Source organism: Plecotus auritus (genome assembly GCF_963455305.1).
Source record: "Plecotus auritus genome assembly, chromosome: 13".
Taxonomy (NCBI): Eukaryota; Metazoa; Chordata; class Mammalia; order Chiroptera; family Vespertilionidae; genus Plecotus; species Plecotus auritus.
In genome coordinates this window covers 6259447-6279903 of record NC_137779.1, presented here as the reverse complement: position 1 = coordinate 6279903, position 20457 = coordinate 6259447, and the positions used below count along the sequence as shown (strand labels likewise).

The window sequence follows — 20457 nt, the reverse complement described above, 5'->3', positions numbered from 1 at the left end:
AGGCTGACCCCTTTGTGAGCCTGGTTAGCCTTTTTACTCTCACCGAGGGAAATGGCTTCATGGCCGTATTTGTCCTTTTTGGGGACTGCCAACCGGCCTCAGCTGAGTCCCCCCCAGGCTCACACTTAGCAAGAAACAACCCCTGAACGAGATAATCGCTCCCAGCCTCCCCAGAAACGGTGTAGGAAAGCCTTGCTGAGCAGGCCTAGGGGCACCGGGCCAGCGGCTGAGTGCGTTGCTTCCCTCGGGCATGCCCGGGGGTGGGGTGGGTTGCTGCTGCAGCGTCTGTGCAGGTGGTCAGCCAGGTATGCTGGAGCTCCAGGCGGTCCCCGCCCCAAGGCCAGGCCACGAAGGTCCCTGGGCTCGGTGGCCAGCTGTTGCGGGAAGCCTTGGGATGTGGGATAAGGATGCATTTTAGGCGAAGATCACTTGTTACCGACGCCATCAGCTGGCTGAGCTGCCCTCTGAGTGATGAACCTCTTTAGGGCAAATTAGCAATTTTTCTCCCTCCTGTTTTTTGTACATTCATTCAGCTTGGAACTTGGCCCATAGCAGGGCCTCGGTTAATGCTGAATAGGAAACCATGCTGGCAGGAGTTTGCTCATATTTTAAGGCTGAGGGTGTTAAAGCGGTGAATGCCGTGTGCTTCTTTAAAGGAACAAAGTACCTTTGCACACGTTCTAACACTGAGGGCTGGAAAAATGAAATGTTTGTCCGCAGCAGCGTGGTCAGTCCTGGTGGGACCCTCGCGCCTGCATTACCTGGTGCTCGGTGCTGGCTTCCAGCCTGGCCCTGGCCCTGGCCCTGGCCCTGCAGTCAGTGTTGCTCCAGCCTCTGTTACCCCATCGAGCACTCTGCTGAGGGCTGCGAGGTAGAGCGTGGAGAGGAGGAAAGGAGGAGCCGGAGAATGGAAAGGCTGCCCTCCCTGAGAGAAACTCTCTGTCTAGCATGAAGTCACCAGTGAAGTGTCCTCATTTCCCATCAAGAATCGGGGCCTAGGCCCTGGCCGGTTTGGCTCAGTGGAGAGAGCGTTGGCCCGCAGACTACAGGGTCCCAGATTCAGTTCCAGCAAGAGCATGTACTTCAGTTGCAGGTTCGATCCCAGCCCTGGTCAGGGCGCGTGCGGGAGGCAACCAGTTGATGTGTCTTTCTCACATCGATGTTTCTCTCTCTGTGTCTCTCCACCTCCTTTTCATTCTCTCTAAAAATCAATGGAAAAATATCCTCGGGTGAGAAGTAACAACAACAACAGAAAAAGAATTGGGGACCTAGGGCATGCCTGGCTGTGGGGATAGACCATCCCGTACCTGGCCGGCACAGTGGACTGTATATTCTCTCGAGTCCCACGTCACCCCACATTCACGCCCTCACCCTGGGTACATCACTGTCATCTGACCAGGCTTCCTTAAGAACGAGAGGGTCATTGGCCCAGGGCCCACGGCAAGCCGGTGCTTCCCACTCTGATTTGGAAAGTTGTGTTTATGGGAGGAGTCTCATTTTCCCAGCTGTTTGTAATTCCTGTTCTTTGGTTCACATGGAACTCCTCCCGCTGCTGCCAGTGACCCGTGTCCTCCAGAAAACCCTTTCTGTTGCCGAAATGGACCATCTGATAAAGAAATAAAAATTCCAGCTCGCTCTGAGGGTAGTTGAATGCTCTAAAATCGGATTTGTGAAATGTAGAGCTAGTGGCCTTGGGATGTGTATCATCCATGGCTTTAATCCCTTTACTCAGGGAAGGAGAGGGAGGCCCAGCAGGCTGGGTGACGGGCCTGCCACAGCCGGACTCAGCCTCTCCCCCGCCCCCCCCCCCGCCCCCGCCTTTGATCTGGCTCACTGTGTCATGGCGGTTCTACTGTCAAACCACTGATCAAATCCAACTCCCGATTTCTTTTTCCAGGCTGTGAATAGGGATAAAAATTATTACTTACTGAGGGTCCAATAATTTTTTTAAATGAAGCTAAACTCTTGATGTCCAGTAAAGGCTGTTGTCCCTTTAAGGGCCCTGCACCTGTCCTAGCTCACACCCAGCTGGGTGTCTTACAGATGTGTGCAGCGGGCGGACTTCACCCGCAGAGAGCACGGCCCCACTGTGGGGCGACCCAGAAAGAGGCGATTTGGCAAAGCACTTCACACCCTCTCTGTTCCTCGGTGTGAGATGAGCAGAGGGCCCCACTTCCGCCGGCGTTCGGGCATAACTGTCGAGAGTTGCACTTGTTACACTGAATGAACACAGGCATTTGGTTCTTCCTTGTTCATACATATAAATACATTTAATGTCATCTCTGTTGTAGAAAGGATGATAGTTCTCATTTTAGAGGGCTCTCATATGTAATAGACTCGTCCCTGGATGGCTCCTGAGTTTCTTTTCTGCATAAGCCTGTGGATCGGTTCCCGGCCTGAGCCGGCAGCCCCGCCCTGCGTTTTGCGCCCTAGCCGTTATAATTAATTAAGCACCTCTGCGTGTGCATGAGTAATGGAACTAATTCGTCCGTGCAGAAGCACTTGTCCTTGCCTGTGCGCACGCCTCCTGCCGAGGTGCGTGGAGCTGTCGGGAAGCGACCGCGAAGCGCTTTGCCAGTTTAGGGTGCGTTTGCAGACGTGCCAAGTGCTTCCTAGGAATGTCTCTTCACTTTGTGTGTTTTAACCCGCGTTTCTTCTCTGAGTTTCCTCAAAACGGGGGCTGGAGGAGTGCCCGCTGGACCGCGGGTATTGCTGATCCACAGGAGCCGTGCAGAGCAAGCTTGCCAATTCCTGTTCATGCTCTGCACACCCAGGTTCCAAAGTTCCTAATCAAGGCACATCCAGACCCCCGGTGCCAGCAGCCCACTGTTCCCCGGTCCCGGCCGGTAGAGGGGGGCCGGCGGGCACCTGAAGGGCTGGCTGCAGGCTCCGCGGGGCAGCTTGCTCCATCCATGAGAGCTGCAGAGTTCTGCGTTGCTGCCGGCACCCCTCCGCCTCTGCATCTCTGTTGGAGCCACAAGCCCACCTGGAAAAAAACAGTGGTGTCTGCTCTCTTTTCTTAATCCTCACCTGAAGACGTGGTCATTGATTTTTAGAGGGGGAGGGAGGAGAGAGAACACCCATCGGTTGCCTCCCATACGCGCCCCAACCAGGGATTAAACCTGCAACCTCGGTATGTGTCCTGACCAGGAATCAGACCTTCTGGTGCATAGGAGGGTGTGCGACCAACTGAGCCACCAGCCAGGAGCCGAAGTGCTGTTTTATAAGAGGGTGGATTAGTTCCATTTAAATCCCAGGAAGTTCTTCTCACACCAGTATATTGGGGGGTTCGGGGGGCAGACTACAAGTTCAAGAGCGGGGGAGAAAATAAATAATTAATTAAAAATAAAAATAAAGTGAAAAAGAGCAGGGGAGAAAGAAGAGCGGGAAACATCGTTCCTGTGCGAGTGTAACGTGTGCACATGTGCACGGCGGTCAGCAAACGGATTCGATGCTGCGATTAAGGTCTTCCGATAAAGCACGTGTAGTGACGGGTGTGCTGGTACGAGTATGGCGTCACGTGGAGTCGACCCTTACGTTCAGCAGCAGTAACGGCACCAGGGAGCAGTGGCCTGTTTGGACTCCTCAGGGAAGGGGCCGCAGAGAAACGGGGGTGGGGGGGGGGTTGTAGCAACAGCAAGAGAGAGGGACAGAGCCCTGGTCCATAAGCCGTGGCCCCTGCATTGCTGTCCCCTCTCTACCCCATCACTCTCCTTCTCTGAGCCCTGGTACGGGAAAGGCCCTCCCAGGACCAGGGCTGTGTCGGTAAACCGCGAGGTGTGACCCACAAGGCAGACGCTGCTTTCCCATGGGTTTGGGAACTCTTGGCATTACTACCCAGGTGTTAGTCCACATCCCACCCCTAGGTCTTTTGCAGACAACCTTAACTTTTTCACGAAAATACAACATACATGTAGTAAACAGCACAGCTCTTAAGCAGACAGCCCAGTGAATGTGTACAAGTATGTACACCTGTGTAACCACCACCCAGCTCTCCACAGTCTCTGATTAGCACCCACACGCCTCCCTCGCAGGCAGTAAATTCCCTGCCACTTCCTCAGAAATAACCCTGTTCCGGCTTCTTACGCCTCAGTGGAGCGTGGGCACTTTCTACAAGTGGAATCATCGTTATGAATTGTTTTGTGCCTGGCTTTTGCCCAGCATTCTGTCTATGAAACTCATCCGTGTTGTGGCATGTAGTAGTGGTGTGTGCTTCGTTTGCTGCGGGATAGTATTGCAGCACGTGACGATGGCCATGCTATTTTTCCTGGCATTTGGATGGTTTCCCACTTGTGGCTCTCAGGAATACTGCTGCTGTGAACATCCTGTCTGTAAGAGTAGAACTGCCCTGGCTGGTGGTGCTCAGTGGTTAGAGCCTCGGCCCACACACCAAAGGGTCATGGGTTCGATTCCTGTCAAGGGCATGTACCTGGGTTGCAGGTGCAGGAGGCAGCCAATGGATGTGTCTCTCTCACATTGACGTTTCTCCCCCGCTCCTTTCTCTCCTGCTCTAAAAAAATCGCTGGAAAAAAATACCGTCAGGTGAGGATTCATAAAAAAAGAGTGGAATTGCTGGTCATAGGATAGGTGTGTATTTCACTCGTTAGAAACAGCCAGACGGGTTTCCAGAGTACATCTTCCTCCCCACCCGCTGTGAGTCCCAGCTGCTCCACGTCTCCATCAGCACGGGATCCTATTTTCCTGTTGATTATTTGTCGTAGCTGTGTTTCAGTATTTTACCTTTATGTGTATGTGTATGTGTTTAATTTCTTATTGTGGAGAATTTCAGGTACACGGAGAAACAGAACAGTGTAACGATGCCCCATGTTCTACAAACCACCGACCCCTAGCCAGTCCTCCATGCATCCACTTGCTCCTCTCCTGTATTGTTTTAAAGTAAATCCCAGAATTTTTATGATTTCATCTGTAAATAACAAATACCTCTCCATGGTAAGAAGTTGGAAAATAGAACCCCAGGACTATTGTACCTAAAAAAATAGCAATATTTTCTTAATATCAAATATCCATCAGGGTTCAAATTTTTAATTGTCTTACAAAATCACAATTGCTTTTTACGTTTTTCGTTTGAATCAAGGTACAAATTAAAGTAGGCCGACCCATGGCAGTCGGTTGGTGTCTCTTAAATCTCTTTAGTCTACAGGTTCCCCCTTTATCTTTTTTTTCCCTTTTTTCTTGAAATTTATCTGTGGAAGAAACCACTCTGCTTGTCCTGTGGGATTCCCCAAATCTGAATGTCACTGGCTGTCCCCCTGGGATAGCCCAGCGTGCTTCTCCTCCGTCTGCATGTGTCTGTAAATTGGGGGTTGGAGGTAGAAGCTGGGTCCGGTCCGGTTCCAGCCGGGCTCCCGCGGCCCAGGCCTGACCAGCCCCGCCTTGCTGTCCCCCGAAGCTGCACCAGAGCCAGCTGGAGCTGCAGGAGGTGCGGCTCTCCTGCCGGCAGCTGCAGGGGAAGGTGGAGGAGCTCGCCGAGGAGAGGAGCCTGCAGGGCTCGGCCGCCACCAGCACGTCCCTCCTGTCCGAGATCGAGCAGAGCATGGAGGCCGAGGAGCTGGAGCAGGAGAGAGAGCAGGTGCTGCTCCCCCACCCCTGCCACTCGGCATGTAGGCTTCCCGGGGGACCCTGGGCGGGCCCCGCCGTCCCCCCACTGCCCGGTGCCGGCTGCCTCAGTGGAGCTTGTGCGAGTCGCTGGGCCTGCTGGCCAGAGCCTCGTAGAAATGCTTGTTCGCTAGTCGTTAGCCTCACCTCTGTCTGACAGGGTCCTGGGTCATTCCTGATCGCCCACTGGCTGCTTCTCATAACCACTCCTTCCCGATGGTGCACTGACTGCACCGGAGCCGCTGCCTAAAGGAGGAAGTGCTTTATTTGGCAAATGGGAGGGACCAGAGGGCAGGGAACATAAGAACTGGGATTCTGTATAGATGTCCTGGGCCCATATAACTATGCATACTTCTGGAACAGGTGATTTTAAAAAAAATTTCTGCTAGAACAGGACCTCAGACACTTGGGTTCATGTACCAGAAAGAGAGGAGCGGGGGGCAGAGCTCTCCCGAGCCCGTAATCAACAGTAATTCTTTCGTGGGCAGCTGAGACTGCAGCTCTGGGAGGCCTACTGCCAGGTCCGCTATCTCTGCTCACACCTTCGAGGCAACGACAGTGCCGACTCGGCCGTCTCCACGGACTCCTCGATGGACGAGTCTTCGGAAACCTCATCTGCCAAGGACGTGCCAGCCGGCAGCTTGCGCACGGCCCTCAGCGAGCTCAAGAGGCTGATTCAGAGCGTCGTGGATGGCGTGGAGCCCACGGTAAGAGGCCAGCTGAGCAGGGGGATGCCCCGCCCCCCGCAGGACCTGCTGGGGGAGCTTGACACCAAGTACCCAGACAGGCTCGCCCTGGGGCTGGAGCCTTCGAAACCCCGCCCGCGTTCCCCTGAGCCCGACCTCTGAGAGTGCCGGGCGGGTGAGTAGGGCTGGGAGCCAGGGCGCCGGAGGCTCCGGGACCCTCTCTCCGTGTGGTGGGCGCAGGCCATGGGCCCAGGTGCAGGGCTTTCCTTGGAAGCTTTGAGTACAGGACTCTGGACCCAGGTAGACACTGCAGGTTACTTCTCCGCAGCCCATTGGTCCGGGGGGTGGGTGTCAGCTCTGCACAGGCACGCGGGAAAGGTCCAGAACTTCTGCGGAGCGCGTCTGAGTGAGGCAGGGTTGAGACGATGGACAGCAGGGCCTTCTAGAATTCCAGAGGCGGCTCCTCTGGGGAGGAGGGGCAGTCCAAGGCTCCGGACCGCCTGCTGCCACCTCTCTCCACTCCCACTCTCGGGCGGGCGGCTGTTTCTGCTCGGGTTTATGGAGCAGCTGTGAAGGCAGGTGGGAGGCTGGCCGTCCTGAGCCACACGAGCCGTGTGGGTTGCAATACGGAGACTGGGTCGTGGTTGCAATACGGAGACTGGGACGTGGACTGTTGACGCCACACAACCTTCCCTGAAGCCTGAAGCCAAAAGCACATGTCTGGCTGCTGCTTGCTGACAAATGGAGCAGGAGAGCCTCTCCTCTAACCTTCCTTCCTTCCTTCGTCTCTCCTCTCTCCTTCCTGCTCTCCGTCCCACCCCTGCTTTCTTTCTCTCCCCGCACGGAACATCTTCCCGCTGGCCTCCTCGTCACTCCCCTCCACCCTCACCAACGCTGCCCTCTCTCCTCCGTCTCCCACTGACCATCGCTCCACCTCTCCATCCCCTTGGCTTGCCCTGTCTTGCCGTCAGAGCTCCCGGAGAATTGAGGACGACTCCTTAGAAGAACAGATAAGGCAGACCAGGGAGGACTCGAGAGCCCTGAGGGAACTCATGGAGGGAGAGAGGGGTAAACTGAGGCAAAGCCTAGAAGAGCTGCAGCGACTCCACAGTCAGGTGAGCCCCCGTCCGCGGTCCGGTGCAGGGAGTGCGCGCATGTCCCCGGACTCGGGGCCCCTGGTGAGCTGCCTCCCCGTGTCCCATTGAGCAGTGCTTTCCCTCTGCCGGCTCCTTGAGGACAGTGACCTGAGGTTGAGGTGAGGTGGGCATCTTCGAGAGAAGAAGCCAGTCCCCGGTTTAGCCCAGAGTCACTGTCGGGTGAGCTGACCCTGCGATCCTCAGGCCACGCTGCCTCTGCAGAGCCGGGGAACGTGGTGGCTCACAGCTCAGGCACCCGGGGGTTTCCCATAGCTTCTGAGCAGGGAGGTTTGAAAACCAAGGATCGGTCTTCACAGGCCTCCTCCGTGAGTGCATCGCCGCGGCCAGCCGCTGTCCATCTTTAGAAGCTCTTACGCTGCGCGCCCTGCCCCTTCCCCGTTGGTGGTGATTTCTTCCATGTCTCCCGAGAAGGGACACCTGTGTTCTGACCTGGAGCATTTTAAAGGGCTTAGGAGCCAGCCCCACCCGGAAAGGAGCTTCTGAAACGTGTCCTAGGAGATGAACAGACTCTTCCTTGTGACCAGGGCCGGGTGTCGAGGTTCTGTCCCACGTGTGGGGGACACCAAGCCGGCAGCCTGTACGCCCTGCCCCCACCCCGCCTGCCCCACCTTCCCTTGTCCAGGTAGTCACCCCTCCTGCCCCACGGGCTGGTGAGAGGGATTGCGGCCGGCCCGGCTTTCGCTCCAGTCAGTCTTCCTACCTTTAAAAGGCCGTCTGGAAGTAAACGCTTGTCTCTCTGTGGGCCGTGCCCCTTAGACCTCCTAGTAGTGTTCTCTTGGAAGAACTGGGGAGCCCCACCCACAGCCGTTTGTCACTGCACTCACCGGGGACCACAGGGCAGGGCAGAGGCTATTGAAATTCCAGGCCACGCGTGGGAGTGGGTCTGGGCAGCCCACGACACTCAGTCCGGGGGCCGGAAGGGGTTCAGGCGTGGGGTCAGGTCTTTGACACCGGAAGAGCAGACGGCAGGAGGATGGATCCGGAAGTTGTGCGGGTAAATACAGGCCGTGTTCACTTCAAAGCCATTTAAAGTTCTGCCTGGTGCTTATCCGCTCTTGGATCTTGGCTGTTTTTTGTTTTGTTTTGTTGCTTCTCAGAATTGTAAAACTGGAGACCCCAGAGGGCGTTACCTCCTTCAGAAGCATGAGCAGGTGTAGGCTGCTGAGAGTCCGATGTGGAACTTCTTTCTTTTTAATTTATTAATTTGAGACACAGAGAGAGAAACATCAGTTTGTTGTTCCACCCGTGTATGCGTCCGTTGGCTGATTCCGGTCTGTGCCCGGCTGGGGATCCAACACACAACCACGGCGTGTCGGACGATGCTCCACCCGCCTGCGCTCCCGGCCAGGCCCGAGTGCGGGCTGTGACGGCACAGTCCCTGCTTTCCCACATCCGGTCTTTTCTCTGGCTTCTCCGCCCGGAGGGCTCCCTGACACCTGCACATGGTCTCCCCCTCCTCAGCCACCAGGTTCCTGGTCAGGTTCGTCCTCGAGCCGCCCCGGCCCTGCTGTGTCATGCTTGCCCTCGGTCACTCTCATCTCCCCAGTCCCTAGCCCCACGCAGACTAGCTCGAGGTCTGATGTGCCTTTTATCTTCTCCTACAGCAGTGGTCGGCAAACTCATCAGTCAACAGAGCCAATATCAACAGGACAACGATTGAAATTTCTTTTGAGAGCCAAATTTTTTAAACTTCTTCTAACGCCACTTCTTCAAAATAGACTCGCCCAGGCCGTGGTATTTTGGGGAAGAGCCACACTCAAGGGGCCAAAGAGCCGCATGTGGCTCGCGAGCCGCGGTTTGCCGACCACTGTCCTAAAGCACCTAGCACGGTGCCTTGTCAAACAGAATTGTCCAGTGAAAGGGCACACAAAGCCCCGGATATATCACTTCTGGGTGTTTTCTTGGCTGCTGTTCAGTCACGAGGACAGCCACCTTGTTTGGGAAAGGTGGGCCTAGGGGTGCTGTACCCTGGCGATGTGTGAAGAACCAGACCAGTCCTCAGGACCACCATCAGCAAGTCGCCCGTGGTGGGGGGGTGGAGTGGGGGGGGGTGAAGAGAAGGGCACAGAGCTTACAGCCAGGCGTCAGGCACCATGCGGGGTGCTGATGTTACTCGTCCATTTGATCCTCACAACAGCTTGATGGTGGGACATACTTGTATTCCTGCTTTTTATGAAAAGTAGGTGTAACTCAGGGAGGGTGACCCCCTGTCACTTCTGAGGCAGAGAGCTGCTGGTCCGTCTTGACCAGGTCTTCCAGGCCAAAGCAAAAAGCTCTCGTTGAGCTCAGCCAGCATGGCCCAAGGGTTGAGCATTGACCTGTGAACGAGGAGGTCATAGTTCGATCCCCAGTCAGGGCACATGCCCGGGTTGGGGGCTCAGTCCCCAGAAGGGGGCGCACAGGAGGTAGCCGATCAGGGATTCTCATCATTGATGTTTCTGTCTTTCTCCCCCTTCCTTCCCTGAACGCAGTAAAGTTCTTGTTGAGTTTTGTCTGGAGCCTGTTAAATGCCGGCACTGCCCGCCCAGCACATGCTCACTCAGCGCGGAGCACCTGGCTGGCCCCGCTGGCCCGAGGTCACGTCAGGGCTCACGTGGTCTCCGGGTGCCTGGCTGTCTCTGCCGGGTGCTCTCTGTGTCCCGGGTCCTGGTTGCCAAGCCGCAGGACCTGCTACCAAGGAGGGCGAGGCCGGGCTTTTCGCCCGCCGCCTTGTCTGCCTCGGGACGAACCGCACATGCGTGTCCTGCCTCTTCGGGTGCCCCAGCTGCTCACCCTAAGGCTGCTCACCCTGCTCATCAGAGCTGTCCCTCCCTCAGAAGCACCAGGGCCTGATGTTCCTTACCAGGCACCCAAGAGAAAGAAACCCGTTGCCCTAGTGACAGCAAATCGTCCTGTGTCCCTCTTCCTGGTGGGTGTCCTGGGCTCCTGCCCGCGGCTGCAACTCGGCTGTCTTAGCTGGGGAGTCCGGAGTGTCTACAGGGAAACTCGGTCTTGAGCCTCAGTCCTGGGGCCTTGGCTCAGCTGCATTCTGTGGGGATGGTGGGGCCCCGGGCCGTGAAGAGCCAAGGAGTGAACAGAAGGTGACATCTACCCTAGAGGGAGGGACAGACCTGTGTGGATGGAGCCTCCCTTGAAAACACGTCAAAAGTACGAGTGATATTTAACCAGAGGGAGGAGGCATCCGGCTGCAGTCGGATCCTGTCACCTGTGAGAAGGGGCCCACCCTTCCAGTCATTCAACAAAGACGTCTTAGAGCTCCACCCGGCCGGGCTTTGGTGGCAAACGCTTCACTGAAGCAGGAAGAGAAGGCCTGGGCGTGACACCTGAGCTCTTACAGAACCCACAGGAAGGTTGGAGAACTGAGCTCCAGAACAGGAAGGAGCCGTGGGAAGTGGCAGCAACCTACTGTCCATGTAACACTTCCCGGTGGCCTGAGGCAGTCGGGGTGGGGGAGGGCGGGGGAATGACCGGCAAGACTGGGATTCACGCCCAGGTGCCCTGGAAAAGATACGTCTCTCCCCTTTGGACTCCCCAGTGCGGAGACATGCCCTGTCTCCCACCAAGACTCGCAGCCAGGAATGCCCCAGAATAGGGAGGGAGTTTGGATGATGGCTTAGCCAGAAAAGTCACAACTGTCCACTCACTGCACAGCACTGGGGGATTAAGCATCATAGAGTCCGGCTCCGAGGTGCACAGATGGCTGGGACATGCTTCCTGCCATCACAGAGCTCTGTGCCGGGGTCACCGTGGTGAGTGGGGTGCGCCGTGCCACCAAGGGGGCTCGCCAGCGGAGGACGGGCTGTGGTGTCCTCTGAGGCCCAGGGCACGGGAAGGGTGGCAGGTTTGAAGGGAAAGGCGGTAACATCCCTTAGGTGTTGGAATTGCATGTGCTGTGACCAGGGGGCAGAGTGAAGGTGGAGGCGGTAGGCCGTGCAGGGTGCTGTCGCAGGGTGGGACCAGGTCCCAGGCTCTCACCAGCCAGGTCCTGGGCTGACAGTGCTCCTTGTTGAGTTTCTACCAAAAAAAAGTGTGTTTCAGAGCCTGGTACGTGTGTAGCTTCCTCCATTAGTTCCCTGGGATTGCCTTGGAATAAAGGAGGTGGTGCCGTGTACGGAGGGGATCTGGCCCCACGGCTGCAGTCCAGGGCCACGGACCCCTGCCTAGGATGTGGCATCCTTTTTCCAAGAGAGACGGGCCTCCCTCAGGGCAGCGGGCAGCGACCAGCCTGCATGGCACCCAGGCCCCGCACCTGCCTGGAGTTTCTCGCTCCTCTCTCCCTCTTGGAGGGAGACCCCCAGCCAGCAGCAGCGGCATCGCCACGCTCACCCCTTGGGCTTCCCTGTAGGTGACTCTGCTGAGTGTGGAGATGACTGCACTCAAGGAGGAGAGAGACCGACTCAGAGTGACGTCCGAGGACAAGGAGCCGAAGGAGCAGCTTCAGAAGGCTGTCCGGGACCGGGACGAGGCCATTGCCAAGTGAGTGAGCACGGCTCCTTTCCCTCCACGGCCATCACAGGGAGCGTGCCTGTGTGTTCCGTGTTCAAAGTTACATCCCACGAGGAATAGGAAAGTGAGAGTGAGCGTTTCCCTGCTCCCCCCTCACCCCCAGTCCATCCTCTGTCCGGCAGACACGGCTGCTGGAAGCGGGTGGGCATTGTCTGCAGACCTCTCCCCTGTTGGGGGCAGCGTAGTTGCCATGGACTTTTAAAAAGCATCAGTGGATGATGCTCTACATGTGTTGTTTCCCCACTTACATCTGAGAGAGCCTTCCAGTTTCACTGTAAATGTACTGGAGGCCCGGTGCACAGATTCAGCCCGATCCCTGCAGGCCAGGCCAAGGGACCCCACGTGCACCGGGCCTCTGGTATGCATATAAGATCTTTGGTTAATCTCTTCCCGCCCTCCCTCCTCCCCCTTCCCTCCGAGATTCATCAGTCTGTTCCATGTTTCCATGCCTGTGCGTTGAGTGTCTGCCTCCTGGTGGTCAGTGTGCATCATAGCTACTGGTCAAGCAGTAGGACGGTTGCTTAGGCTTTTATATGTATAGATATCTACCTGGACATTTTTATTTTGGGGTGGGTTTTTTTTAACTTTTATTATGGACATTTTCAAGCATACACAGAAGTAGAAAACAAGCTGGATCCCTTCTTACCCTCTCTTAGCTTCAACACTCATCAGCATGTGGCTAGTGTCTGACATCCCCATCCTTGCCCACCTCCCCACTGGAGGGTGTTGAAGAAAATCACAGCACATCGTGTCTGCTCATCTATAAACACTTCAGTATGGATCTCTACCAGGAAAAGGCCCTTTCTGTAAAACACAACCCACAGTACCATTATCACACTTGAAAAAACTTACAGTAATTTCTTACGTCATCTAGTATCCAGGGTTCAGATTTTCCCAGTTGTCCCATAAATCTTTTTGTAATTGATGAGACTCAGACTCCAAAGACTCCGTTTACTTGGTAAGTCCCCAAAGGCTTCCCCTCCGTTTTTTAAATATTGCCTTTATTCATTGAAGAAACTGGGTGGTGTCAGAGTTTACATTCTGAGTGTGATTGCATCCCCAGAGTGTCATTTAACATTTTCTCTGTCTCCTGTATTTTCAGGAAACTGGGTAACTTTTTAATGTGGATTTAAAGTATAAATGCATTCTTTTACATTCAAAAAATTTGGAAGTACATAAGCAAAACACATATTGACCTATTCCCCATCGTGTGTTAAATTTTGTTGTTAATCCTCACCTGAGGATATTTTTCCATTGATTTTTTTTTTTTTTTCAGAGAGAGTGGAAGGGAGGGGGAGAGACAGAAAGAAGCATCGATGTGAGAGAAACACATCAATTGGTTGCCTCCTGCACACACCCCAACCAGGTCCAGGGATGGAACTTGCAACCCAGGTACATGCCCTTGACCTGAATAGCATCTGGGACCCTTCAGTCCAAGGACCAGCGCTCTATCCACTAAGCCAAATCAGCTAGGGCTAAATTCTTTTTCTTTTCCTTTTTGTAATATATTTTTATTGATTTCAGAAAGGAAGGGAGAGGGAGAGAGAAACATCAATGATGAGAGAGAATCATTGATTGGCTGCCTCCTGCACGCCTCCCACTAGGGATGGAGCCCGCAATCCAGGCATGTGCCCTTGACTAGAATTGAACCCATGACCCTTCAGTCTGCAGGCTGACGCTCTATCCACTGAGCCAGACCAGCTAGGGCGTAAATTATTTCTTTATCATGCACTTAGTCTATACCCTATTCACTGAGTGGCAGGAGATACAAAGTACCAAGATTTTATCTGCTTTTAAAGTGCTTTGCAACACATTAATAACATTTGTGCATCACTTTGCTGTTTACAAAACACTTTTATCCTTTAATGCTCCCAGCCACAGCAAGAGGTAAAAAATTTCAATCCCAGTTTTACAGATGAGAACACAGATTCTTTCCCCGGGATCACAGCCCAGTGGCGATCACTGGCCTCCACCTCAGGTCTCTGACTCTTGTCCCCACATCCTTTCCCCTTAGCCTGTGGCTGTTTGTCAGGAAGCTAGAAGGAGCTCATTTGAAACAGATTGTAAATATGCCTTTTAAGAAAATAACAGGATACATTTTAATTTCTGACTTTAAAATTCCCCACACCTTTCCCCTTCTCACACCCTCTCCCCACCTTTCTGTTGTCTTCATTTTCATCATCTCCATTTCTTAGTTTTACTTTGCGTCTCTTTTTTCTATCTGGTCAGTTCATTTAGGAATTTTACACTCAGTGAGGCTCACAACCTATATGTTGTCCAATGAACTCAAAGAGAGTCTGGAGATTTTGGCTGAAAATACAGGATATTTATTGAAGGGTGTTCAGGTTGTAGGTTGGGAACCCAGCTGGGCAGAAACCCACCAAGTGTTCCAGAGAAGGAGGGGAGTGAAGAGGCCTTCAAGGCCCGCATTCTCAGCCCTGGGATTGGTCCAGGGTTACCAGGCCGACGTGGGGTTGTCTGGAGGCATCCCTCCGTTCCTGGGCTGCCAGAATCCTATGGCATTCCCTAACTTTATCTCCTCGCGGGTGAAGGGCCCTCACTAAAAACAAAACTCCAGGGCTAGCAATCTAGCTTATAAAAACAAAAAGGAGTCCGTTACTAGTGTTTTTATTTAAATGAGGAGTTCTGGCCCCTTGAAATATTCCTTTTAAAATCTCTGGATGGCACATGGGTTAGTGGTTTCTGCAGTTCTGCTTTCTGGTTTGGGGTTTCTCACGAAGGACAAGCGCCAAGATGCCCTAGTGTGCAAGCAGAGGCCGGTCGGAGGTGGGCGCGGCAGGCCCTGCTCCAGGCGCTTTCCGGGAGGAAGACCCTCCTCCGAGCTCGGCCTTGGCCCCTCCGCCGCAGCGTTAGTCAGCACATTCCGGGTCTCCAGGTTGCTCCTGGCGCCACCTGCCGGAGGACGCCCGGGAACTCGAGGCAGCAGCAGGGTGGGGCGCTGGGGAGCCACTCTGACAGGCTGGGCGTCCATGGCAACCGGCACACGGAGGAGTTCCGCTGTTTGCCACTGGCCAATAGCAGCGGGCGTGACGTGGCAGCTGCGGTGTCTGAGCCGCTGGCGCTCATTGGACGGGCTCAGCTCGTCCCTGCAGCCGCATTGCGGGCGGCAACCCCTGGCGGGTTGTCCTGAGTGACTTCTCTGGGAAGGGCGGGCGGGGCGCCTGTCTGGGGCAGTGGGGTGTCAGGGGAGGTGACTCATTGCTCGGTGGCCTGGAGGCCAGTGAGGAAGTGCCGGTCATGGTGGTGTCCTGAATGCTTTACCCCAGCTGCCCGCCTTCCAGCCATGCTCAGCCTGGTGCGGTCCTGAGGCCAGAGCTGGGCGGCCTCTGCAGGCGGCTCCTCCGGCTGTCGTCCTTGGGTCGCTGGCCCTGTACAAGGAGGACACTTGCTAGTCTTTGTAGTGTCGAATGCAAAAGGGATGAAGACAAGGCCTAAGTAATGCGCGTTTTGGCAGCGAGGCGGCCCCTTGAGTCTCCTGCATTTTTATTTCCATTCCCCACCCGCTCCCCATTAATACTGTTTTGCATTGAGCTAGAATTTAGCGGTGTTGGGCAGGGTTTACGAAGTAACGAGTGTAAACATTTCAGAATGTGAAAATGCAAAAGAGTGCGTGAGCATATACCCATCAAGGATCATCATCCAGAGATAACTAAGGAGACATTTTTGCCTGCGACCTTATATACACACAGGCACTTTTTCTTTTCCGAAGCAAGTATATCCGACCTTGTTTTCTGGTGCTTTCCGCCCCCAGGTCCAAATACATGGTGAGTAATTTACCACCAGGCCCCTGGTTGTTGGCTTCTATGATTAGCTGAGCTGTGATCATCACCACTTTGTGGCCACCTTTGCACATGTATCTCTTAGATCCCTTAAGGGGGGTGTTGCTAGTGAAAAGGGGGGACCAGGAGGACAAGGTCCCCACCTCTCACAGAGACTGGCCTTTTGGGGGAAGGATTAGCAGCTCTCTAGTGCCATGCGAGGCCTTTGCTTCTTGTCTGTGCGATGGGGTGACAGATAATGCCCCCCTCCCGGATGATTAGGGAAATTGAGAACAGTCTGTGAAAGCATGCTGCGAACTGCCCAGCCTTCCAAAGTCACATCATAGTTACTGTTTCTGTTCGTTACGAGTTTAGGGTCAGCGCCCGTTGCCTCATCGGGTGGTAAAGAACCAGCCCCTCTGGCACCAGATGGCCCTGCTCACGGCTTGTCTGTTTCCAGGAAGAACGCTGTGGAGCTAGAGCTCGCCAAGTGCAAGATGGACATGATGTCTCTGAACAGCCAGCTGCTGGATGCCATTCAGCAGAAACTAAACCTCTCCCAGCAGCTTGAGGCTTGGCAGGTAAGGGAGGGGAAGGCGAGGCTCCGGGAAGTCTGTGAATGCAGGCAGCATGTAAGGAGTTTGGTACTGGAGGGTCCGATGTGCATGGTGAGCGGCAACCCTGTCTCACCTGTGAAATTCAGAGTCCTGCTCCCCCATCCTGGAAGGATGCCTGAGGATGCTCTCAGGAGCACCGGGGCCCAGGCTGTGCTGCGTGGGGCTGCGGCGACCTCCAGGCCCGGCACAGGGGCCGCCTCCGCAGCTTGGTTTCAGTTGGCTGGAAAGAGACAGCTGTGAGGCGGAGGGCCCGGGAAGCCCTGTGTAACAGAGTCGGGTGTAGCTCAGCAGCCCTGAGGCCGCTGCAGCTGCTGCCCTTCCCTTTCTCCAAGGCCAGCTTCCTTTTGTGGAAGAGCCCTGTCCTGGTGCGAGCCGGGACGGTGAGCCAGCACGTCCCTCTGGGGCCGCGGCTTTCAGAGCCAGCAGCCCCCCCTCGGCCCCACAGGGCTGTCCTCTGGGCCCGGGCTGCACTCGCCCTGGTTAACACGGCCAGCGTGGTACAGGTCAGGACGTGGGGTGACCATTGTTACACCCTGTGGCCTCACCAGGGGAGCCCGAGTCCCGCTGTGGAGGGCCCTAAGCTTTGACCCTCCCTCCACGCCCAGAGCTGGTCCCTGGCTTACGTCCTGTTCTTTTCTCTTCTCTCCTGGCTACAGTTTGCTTCCTCAGGGCTTTTTACTATCTGGCTCCTTTGGTTTCTGATCTAGTGGCCTTTCTCAGTTCCCGTATCAACAGCTTTAGTTGTACACCCCTCCTGCCTTTGAGGTGAGATTGCACTCTCATCCCACCCACCCTTCTCCCTCTACCATGAACGTCCGTCCCTGTCGCACCTCGTGGCCCACCGCGTCTGTGTGCTGGAGTCCGGCATCATCTCTGTATTGTGCGCCATGCCATCGAGCCCCGGCCTCTCCTCCCGTCGTCATCACGTCCGTGACTTGGGCAGCACGTGGCCCGGCACTGACAGGCTGACCCTGGTTTCTTGGTAGCACCTCCTCATACATGGGTTGCTTTGCTCACAGAAATAACGGCAGGTGTGGGATTATGAGCAGCTTATTGAGGCGTGTGTGTGTGTGTGTGTGTGCGCGTGTGCACGCGATGTTCTAAAGTGATATAAGCATAAAAATGCGGTGTGCAATGTGCCAGCATAAACACTGGCAGCCTTGAAAGGGCTCCTTCCACAGGATGCTCTGCCGTTCCTGATGCTGCATTTAACCACGTAGATTGTTGAGCACGGCCTAAGTGCAGGGCCCCGTGCTGTGGATTAGACACGGGACGGGGCTGCAAGTAGGGAGCGTGTCTCCTGTTTCTGAGAGGAGGAGGGTGCCGGAAGGATGAGTATGACGCAAGTCGGGATGGAAGGCGAGAGAACAGGATGTGGCCAGAGGGAACAAGCTCCTCACCAGCGGGCGGCTGCCTGGTGACGGCTTTGCTTCACACTGACACCTGCAGACACTGGCGTGACTCCACTGGGAGAGCTCGGGTGAGAGGGTAGGAGGTGATGGGCTAGTGCTCAGGGAGGGGCCAGCAGCCCCACCTCTGCGCTCAAGTGAGTGGTTGCCCTGACCTTGGGGAGCAGGGGGTCACTCCAGGGGGTAGCCAAGGCTCAGGCTTTTCCCAGGGCCCACAGGGTTTTGTTTCCTGCTGCTGTGACCTAGCCAGGGCTGCCCAGATTTCTAAGCCAACAGTGTTCACGCTGTGCTGGCGGCAGGATGCCTTGTCAGAAGGAGTCTTGCACAGAATCGGAGTTTGGCAATTAGAATAGAATGGAGCTGTGTCCAGAGGCTCCTCTGAGGTCAAAGCTGCTGTTCTGTGAGGTGGGAGTCGGGTGAGGGGCATTTTCTAGGCCAGTGGTCGACAAACTCATTAGTCAACAGAGCCAAATACCAACAGTACAACGATGGAAATTTCTTTTGAGAGCCAAATTTTTTAAACTACTTCTAACGCCACTTCTTCAAAATAGACTCGCCCAGGCCGTGGTATTTTGTGGAAGAGCCACACTCAAGGGGCCAAAGAGCCGCATGTGGCTCGCGAGCCGCAGTTTGCCGACCACGGTTCTAGGCAACTGGACCCAATTGGAAGGGGAAAGGTGCCCCCGGGGAGGAGGCTGAGGACATGGGCCTGTTGAGCAAGACTAGCCCTGAGCGGTGATGGGAGCCTCGTAAGGAGGGCTGTGCATGTGGTTGCTGGTAGGCAAGGGAGGCGCCCCGGGAGCCTGTGTCCCTGTCACGTGCACCTGCCGGTGTGTAGCTCAGGCTGATGATAATTAGGAGGGAAAGGGGGCAGAAGCCAGCACTGGGCGGGAGAGCTGGCAAGCTGAGGTTGCCAGCAGGATCAGACCCACCCAGCCTCAAAGGTCATAGGAGGCAGGGCAGAGGGCCGGGACAACGTGGAGACAGACAGGAAGGTGCCAGCTGCAGGCACTCGGGGCCGTCGGTGGAGTCAGCCGAGGGTAGCACTGTGGAGGAGGCATCTGGCTCGTGTGTCCTGGCATCTACACTTGCTTTCTTGGTTGGGGCAGCCCCTCACTCATCTCCTCCCTCATCCTCATCTCACCTCATCTCCTGTCCTTCGACCCTTCAGACGTGTCACCTCCCTGCCCACCCCCAGCGTCAGGATTCTACCCTGCTCAGCCCCTCCGCTCTGCTCTCTGCAGGATGACATGCACAGGGTCATTGACCGGCAGCTGATGGATACGCACCTGAAGGAACGGAGCCGGCCAGCTGTTGCCCTCTCCAGGGCCCGTGGCGCAGGGCGTGGGGTCGAGCCCAGCACCGCTGAAGGCAAACGGCTATTCTCATTCTTCAGGAAAATTTAAGTTGGGAGGAGTCAGGCCAGCGAGGATGGGTGGACTGGAGGCGATGAAAGGGTGCGGGTGAGGCCCAGTACACTGTGTTCACATGCAGGGGCTCCCCTGCTGGGCTCGATGGTGCACTGCCTGCCCGCACCGGGGCCACGTCCTCCAGGAGGGCCTGCCTGGCCGCAGAAGGTTGCCCTTGGCAGAGGGACAGGCAGGAGCCTGTCCCCACGGCCCGGCCCAGCCCAGCCTGGGTTTCCCAGGATCCGCTGCTGTTGAGCAGGGCTCAGGCCGCCCAGAGCAGCCCACCCCTCAGTGGCTCCCACGCCCAACCCCAGGCGGCTGCCCTCCCTGTGGATCTGGGGAACAGGAGAAACAGGCCCTCTGCATCCTCAGGAGGCTGCCGCTGCCTGCCCACCCGTGGGGGCCGAGCCTGCAGGGCACCACGCCCAGGCCGGAGCCTCCTTCCTCCCCAAGCCCTGGCCCAGGGAGTAAGGGGAAGCGGCCCCTCACCCATGTGCATGCACCTCTGCCAGGAGCACCTCGGCAGGAGACCCAGCCTACGGGGCCTGGTGGCTGTGCTTGTGCGCTCGGCCACAGCGGGCTCTGCAGAGGCTTGGCTGAGGCCATCCCGAGCCCGGAGGAAGAAGGGCCTGCCCCCTGGCGCCACTGCTGTCCCTCCCGGCCTGCGCCAGTGCAGGCCTTCCCCCTCAGCCAGTCTTCCCACGGGTCCTCTGCAGGCTTTAGCCATCCAGCCCTTACCCCTTCACGGGTCCCCACCTCCCAGCCTCCCACTCCCCTATACAAGTTCTTGGTTCAGCCAAGCAAGTCTAGGACACAGAATGGCCCCAGAAGGCTCTGCAGCCACCTCCACCTCAAGGGCAGCACTGTCACCACGGGGTGACGCCTCCCGATACTGCCCACCAGGCCTGCGGAAGGATGAGTCCTGCCACCTGCTGCTCCCTCAGCAGCCACGCACCTTCTCTGCGGAGGCCCGCCCTCAGAGGCCCCCGGCTGAGCCAGCGCGAGCTGCCTCACCTGGGAGCAGCCCAGCAGGGATGAGCGGAAAGAATGTATCTATAGATATGTACATACCACAGTGCTGTACTTTTGTATGTAGCAATCATGTAAATACATGTATGGATTTTATAATATACATATTATATATAAATCTATAAAGGCATATTTTTAGAAAAACAGCACACCACTGCTTCTTTTGAAAATAGTCTAAGAATAAATTGAATTTCTACAGAGCTTCCTGCCTCTGTCATTGGTGCCCGGAGGGGGTTAGTCAGAACGCAA

At 55.8% G+C, this 20457-nt stretch overlaps 1 protein-coding gene across 7 annotated transcripts in view; it reads left to right on the top strand.

Moving 5' to 3' along the window:
* The window catches only part of BICDL1 (BICD family like cargo adaptor 1), an 87588-nt gene extending 67234 nt beyond the window's left edge, over positions 1 to 20354 (top strand). For 2 of the 7 annotated variants that reach the window (XM_080649745.1, XM_080649744.1), the window contains 6 exons: positions 5411 to 5590; positions 6105 to 6323; positions 7274 to 7417; positions 11805 to 11935; positions 16205 to 16325; positions 19015 to 20354. In XM_080649745.1, coding sequence (XP_080505871.1) covers positions 5411 to 5590; positions 6105 to 6323; positions 7274 to 7417; positions 11805 to 11935; positions 16205 to 16325; positions 19015 to 19176 — 957 coding nt within the window. In that variant the 3' untranslated portion in view covers positions 19177 to 20354. Of the gene's footprint in view, positions 1 to 5410; positions 5591 to 6104; positions 6324 to 7273; positions 7418 to 9063; positions 9479 to 11804; positions 11936 to 16204; positions 16326 to 17017; positions 17127 to 19014 lie in introns of those variants that run through there. The other 5 variants (XR_013959525.1, XM_080649746.1, XM_080649747.1 and 2 more) reach the window with 5 other exon arrangements.
* Positions 20355 to 20457: the final 103 nt, after the last annotated feature.